Source organism: Nannobrachium achirus (genome assembly GCF_963921795.1).
Source record: "Nannobrachium achirus genome assembly, chromosome: 8".
Taxonomy (NCBI): Eukaryota; Metazoa; Chordata; class Actinopteri; order Myctophiformes; family Myctophidae; genus Nannobrachium; species Nannobrachium achirus.
The window spans coordinates 35,034,770-35,041,436 of NC_137817.1; the positions used below are offsets into that span (position 1 = coordinate 35,034,770).

A 6,667-nucleotide genomic window follows, 5' to 3' on the forward strand; every position below is an offset into this window, starting at 1 on the left:
CAAAAGACTAACACTAGGAGAGAAGAATGTGGAAAACAACCTGGTGAAGACACAGATACCAAACATGTGAGAGATCGTGTATTACAGGAAATAGGATGCACCAGCGCCACCTTCATTGGTCCTTCTGGCCCCCCTCCAAAGACCAAACCAGAACCAGATAAACCCCAATCTGAGAACCCATCGACCAAAAAAAGGGATAAAAAGCGCCCTCAGTCGCGCAGCACGGAACCTGTTCTTGAGAGAGTAGTCACACCCGTCATCAACATTGAAGAAACTCTGAGTGAGTTCTACAAAGAACTCGAGCAGATCGATTCCACTGATAATACCGATTATGGCAACGCAAATGTTGCTGATTCTACATCATACAAACCTTCAGAAACCTCTGCAGATAGTAACATTTCTGTCATGACCAAGTCTTTGGACTCAGACTTTTGCCAGAACAGCATGAGACGCCCTGTACGTCCTCACTGGTACCAAAATGAGCCTTACCCTCACAGAGATCAGAGGTCAGGCGTTGATCAGACGTCAGGTCATGCTCAGAACCACTGGCACCGCCGTCCTCCAGAAAAAAACACATTGCCCTTCCCTGGATTTCACAACCCTCCCTTCTGTGGTCCTCCTCCACCTCACTTTTCACCACCATTCCCTGGTACGCCACCACCAGGCATGGCACCACCACCACACATGAATGATGACTGGAACAGCTCCAACGAAGCAAACCAATATCAACAGGACAGGTGTTGGTTGCCGCCACATGATGAATACAATCGCCTTACTCAGGATTACAATGAAGATTTTCCGCACCCCTTTGACAGGAACAAATGGGTTCACTGTGATGATAGTGATTCAAATTATGTTAATGATTCATTGTCCGGCGCGTCACACCTTCGTGAAGATTTTGACAGGCATGGTGGGAGGTTTGGGGCAGATAAAGAACTTCATGAGCAAGAAGACCCACGCCAACCATCTGATCAAACTTTGGTTCTGATTCTGCTGAGGGGTGTACCGGGGTCTGGGAAATCAACACTGGCAACGTAAGATTGATTTACTGTCTCACTGTTGCCATTATTTTGTTTGTGGTTGTATCTCATAACCACCACCCTATTTTCCCATCAGCATGTGGAGGTGATTCCTGAAAATGTCATGTCACACTGTAGAACAATAAAGGTCTGCACACCGATTTTTGCTCCCAAACATTAAGTTTACTTGTGGTAACGTTTCGAGCCTAACGGCTCTTTAAATGTTACCACAAGTAAACTTAATGTTTTGGAGCAAAAATCGGTGTGCAGACTTTTATTGTTCTACCTGTATGCATTGTTTTAGTCTAGCACCCAGCCAACTGTGGCTTTAGATGTGCGTGCCTTTTGGCTGCTTTGCGGTCACCTTGCTTATGTCACACTCTGTCACACTATTTTCCTCTGGAGTTTTGGTTGACTATCACATGGAATGTTACCACAATATCATGTAATGCCTTGTTTCCCTTGCAACTTCTGTTAATTTCACCAGCTGCTGAAGTTTGTGTAACAATGCACCAGACTGTTCTACAGGATATATTGTCAATATGTTTTATGGATAGCCACCTACAGTACTGTGAGTACATTTTATTTCCTTTATACAAATTAGCCCATTTGAGAATTGTATTTTTTTCTTCTAGGGAATTACTGTCCTCTGGACCCAGTGGGGTTGCACTGAGCACAGATGACTACTTCTTTAGTGAAGATGGCTATATCTATGATCCACGCCAACTTGGAGTAGCTCATGAATGGAACCAGAGCAGAGGTATTAGTTTCTCTATTTCATTTGAGCCACATGTTACCGAAGTGTATTTGGATAGTCGTTTCTGACATCATTATACATTGTATGCAGCTGAAAGAAATTCTACGATGACTGATGGATAGGCTATATTTAAATGATAAATACACAGATAAGATATCCATTTAATGTCTTAAATCTTATTCCCATGAAACAAAGAATAACTCAGGAGTATATTTGTAGTGTATTGAAACAGACAAGGCAAGTACAGATCAAAAAGGTATCTCATGACAAGTAGTACTGGGTGATCAGATGACAGCTCAGCCATGGAGCCAGCACATAGGTTGGTAGAAAACATGGCGAGGATGAGCATGATGGTGACGTGACGTGATGGTGTTATTCGTTTGTCCAGTTGTCGTTAGGAGATAGTCTGTGACCTGACACGGGCAGGTACCAAGCTGATGTCATCATCCTTCCTTCAGAATAGGCTTAAAGAGGCACCATAGCAACCAGAGTTCACTACGACCCAGAAGTGCTTAAAACAGTTCTTCATATCAGTCTTGTTGTTGCCGATTTGCAACAACAATGAGCTACAGGCAGCTATACACAGAGAGGCCTGCTGGCTGAACAGTTTCACCCAGTGACGATTCATTGCGATATTGATCTTCTTGTTAGACATTTAGTAAACCGATATTAGTTATAGTGTCACGGCAGAGCATGGATAATATATTTTGATAACACTCCCAGTGGGGAGGCAACAGAACAGACCAGGCAAGGCTGCGACATTAATTGGTATACAAAAATGGTACACAAATCAGTGTAATGATTATCAACATAGAGCTAACAATGACATTGTTACTCTTTTCCTGTATATCACTTTTAGATTTAAACAAGTGCAGGTCATGTTCCACTGTAATTGTAACAGTAATTAACTAAATGTGTAACCTAAGCATTACTCTACTGCTGAAAGGTATGCCAGTCTCTCCTGGTGTGTTTAAAATACCTGACAATTTGCCCTTAAACAAGAAAGCTTTTCAGTGGAACTGCTGTGGCCCTTAGTAGAAGACAGTGCTCGTTTATGGAAACTACCAGTGGTGAGGATGTGTGTGTATGATTATCAAGCAGAGTAAGCTAAAAGGACCATGCTCAGCAAAAAAGAAATTGCCTGGATATGCAAAAACTATTTTAGCAACATGAACCCTATTATTCTGGGCATGTCATAATAGGCAAATGTCAACGGCAAATAGCAAATCTACAAGCCCACAATGTGTCGCAGAGGTTCATCATCATAGCTAAAATAATAATGTTATTTTTTGTCACGATCTGCATCTATGTACTGGGATCTGTAATTAGAATTATTGATCTTTTGAAGATTGTGGTGGCTTAAATTTGCTTGACCACATTGCCTGCCCAATTATGAATTAGGCTTTAGTGTCCTTCCTGAATTTTGTTCAGCGTTACATTAATCATACTTTTCCTTTTACCATTTTAGCTAAAGAAGCAATGCTTGAAGGACGCTCCCCTATAATTATTGATAATACAAATGTCGAAGCTTGGGAGATGAAGCCATATGTCAAAATGGTGGGTGTTGCTCCATTAAACATTATTTGGCAACAGAACAATTACTCCAAATATAAATAACACTACATGCATATAGAACCTAAAGCTTTTTTTTTTACTGTTACAGGCCTTGGAGAAAGGATACAGAATTGATTTTCTTGAACCTGACACCTGCTGGAAATTTGATCCCTTTGAGTTAGAGAAGTATGTTTTTACTGATTATTTCATGTATATTTTATAGTATGTGATGATACAGTAATAACAGTTCTTTGATTATCAGTCTTCATATAAGAACACCGCATTCGAACACTAACCAAAACATGTGCTTACCAGGAGGAACAAGCATGGTGTACCTCAGCAGAAAATTGCTCAGATGTTGGATCGTTTTTCATTTCCCATATCAATAGACATTGTTATGAATTCACAAGAGCCCTCTCATGTAAGCATGAGACATCGCCCAGAGCCACAGAAACAGGAGAGATTCAACAGTCCAAATTACAACCAACAGATCCACCCAAACAAATAACAGAAGAGTGTTTTTGCAATAAAGGAAAAGAAGTCATCAGCAGTTTCTACCGGACTTTTAAAATACATTTTCTAATGATTATTTTTTTATAAATGTATGTAAAAAGCTATTTTGAATATTTTGAATAATATATTCATTATAAAATGTTCATGTTCAAGAGGATTTTGTCATCTATTATGCTTTTTTGTAATGATTGAATATCGGCATTAATGTAAAAATTCTGGCAAATACAGTACTTTTTGCTTTTTTTTGTACATGTGATACGTGTAGTCAGCTCAGCAGACCAGTAGTATTACTGGTAAGCCCAATTTATGAAAAAAAGGCAGATCTACAAGCTTTTAATGCATAGCATCATGAGCTTGCAGATCTGTTATTTTTGGGTTAGGGTTAGTACTTAAAACGTATCAACATGCTGCTTGGATTCTCAGACATGCAAACTGAGGTTTATGTCTGAAGCGCAGTCTGTCCTGGTTGCACAGTCTGTCCTGGTTGCAACACATTACATATTCCAATTTTGTTTTAACCCATTAAGACCTGAGGCCGATTCTACAAGCACCAAGATTTTTCAAAAAGATTTAAAGTTTTCAAAATATATCTGCTATATATCTATCTATTTTTGAGTAGACAACGCTAAACTCTAAAATGACACAGATGCTTTCCCAGTCACTAAAATGTGTTTTGGTTCATTCTCCCCACGGCCTGCAGTTATAGTATACAACATAACCAAGGCCCCAAAGGGACACTCTTGTGTAATAAAGGCAAATAAGAGAGTAATAACAACAGAATAATAACAACAGAGAGTTTCTAACCAAGCTGTGAGCTGTTGTGAGAACCTTGAACCCTTAACATTACATTGGTTGTGGTGCACACTGTATGTGTTCTGTGAGCCTGTACTGTAGTTCACCTTGATGGGATCACACTTTCATCTCCTTGGGAATCTGGTAAGAGTTTGTAAGCCTGCATTTGTGGTTTAATTCTTAAGGGTAAAACAAATAAAAAATAAATCAGTTTTAAAGCCTTAGTTATAGCCTGTGGTGATGGCTGATGGGCCCTAGCTCATATGGATGGCAGTGTCAGTGATAGGCCACGCAAACAATGCTCCCATGACAAGGAGCTTAGTCAAAATTAGACTATGGACTCTGAGCATTATTTGAGGCAGGAAAAGGTAAACAACTTGGTCACCAGAGATTGCTGTTCTAGGAAATGGTCCTGTAGCCATGTCCACATTATAAGAGGACACATCAAACAAACCCAAAAGGAAGATATGGGCTACTATGATTTATAGTCAGAAAGATCTTTTTTCCCCTCTCAAATTCAGCTGTGGACAAAATCAACAAGACTTGACAGCTGAAATGTCTGATGCTCAGCTTTGTTTTAGACTTTAGAGAATGAAGACATGAAGGATACTCATTGCATTCATTATTAATTAGGCTAAAATGTAATTAATGTAGACAGATGCCCATTTGTAGACCTGGGTAGAGCGACTGATGGGTTAGCTAGGGTTAGGCTTACCTAGGAAGATCCTAGATTACAATTTCTATATTTGATATCTACCTCGTGTTTTCCCCTTCTAGTCTAGGCTTTCTCAGTTTGAATATAAAGGACATGCAGGACGTATAGACAAATAATTCATATAGTAAATAAAAACCTATGATGCATTGACATTGACAATGATGATGCATCTGACTCTTCTTGCATCCCGTGATAGAAATATCCATAGGGTAGAATCACGATGTTTATTGTCGTGGCCACGTGACATGTTCAGCCAATCCAGACCGTGGAGTGGAGCTGCACGCCACGGCGTGTCTTTCACTCAGACGGAGTCGGAGACTCTCACACTCACACACACCAACGGCCAACGCTTATCGTGATCATGTTACAGATTTAATTCCATACTGGGAAATATTTGCATACTTGCTATTGATACTCCTGTCTGTGGTATAAATCGCTAGCTACAATGTTGCTGATAATAACACGGTCGGTGCAAGTGGGTCGACTACGCGAGTGCAGAGCGAACGGCTCAATTGTTCTATAGAATGTATAGAGTGGGAACTTTCCCAAACGACCCGAGAGGAGACGGATGGCGTTTTACACAAGATATGGTAAGGAAGGGGGTTTACATTGATGGAAGTTTATGAATGCACTCGTTACAAGATAACCGGTTGCCCAGTTAAACGCTTGCCAAAGCCAATCTGTTGCCAATTCACTTAAAAGGGGCGTCCTTATCCCACCTGGACTTGGGTTTCTTTTAGTCTAATCGTGTTCAAATTGAGAGAGACAAAAAGACTCCTCGTTTGTGGGATGATAACCCAGGTTGGTTTTGTTAATCTTGATGGGAGCTACCAGGGAGGACAGGTGGCAGTGGATCTCCTTTAAACTATGTTGATGTTGACTCATAAATTGGCTCGGATGATAGATAAACCTGTTCTGTTCTCTGTGCTGGCTGCCATTGATCATTAATGGTGTTGTAGGCTACTTTGATGCAGTTCCCAGTATTGCAAATAAAAGTGATGTTATTGATAAATTTGACTTCTTCATAGGCCGTGAATCAATTGTCAAATTACATAGGCCTATGCCATTGGCCCATTTCGTACAATCTTGTTGTAGCACCCAAGTAGGCCTACACTAAAATATACCAGTAAGACTCCCTAATCGGGAGATAAGCGACCGTAGGTCGCTTTTATCTCCACAAATAGGGCAAAAAATTGTTTTTCCAAAATCTTCCTGATCCATGTTGATGACATGAGTGTAGACATGCTGTGTAGTGATTTTCGTGATTTTAGGGCAAAATCTGGAGGAGCAGTGTCCAAAAATGTGTTTTTAAAATCG

The 6,667-nt window shown here is 40.3% G+C and overlaps 1 protein-coding gene across 1 annotated transcript; it reads left to right on the forward strand.

The window, feature by feature from the left end:
* Positions 1 to 478: 478 nt before the first annotated feature.
* n4bp2l2 (NEDD4 binding protein 2-like 2) lies at positions 479 to 3,838 on the forward strand (the record flags this gene model as incomplete). Its single annotated transcript, XM_080731849.1, has 6 exons — positions 479 to 506; positions 896 to 1,034; positions 1,655 to 1,779; positions 3,245 to 3,333; positions 3,440 to 3,516; positions 3,646 to 3,838. The coding sequence occupies 6 exons, from the start codon at positions 479 to 481 to the stop codon at positions 3,836 to 3,838; spliced, it is 651 nt and encodes a 216-aa protein (XP_080587975.1).
* Positions 3,839 to 6,667: the final 2,829 nt, after the last annotated feature.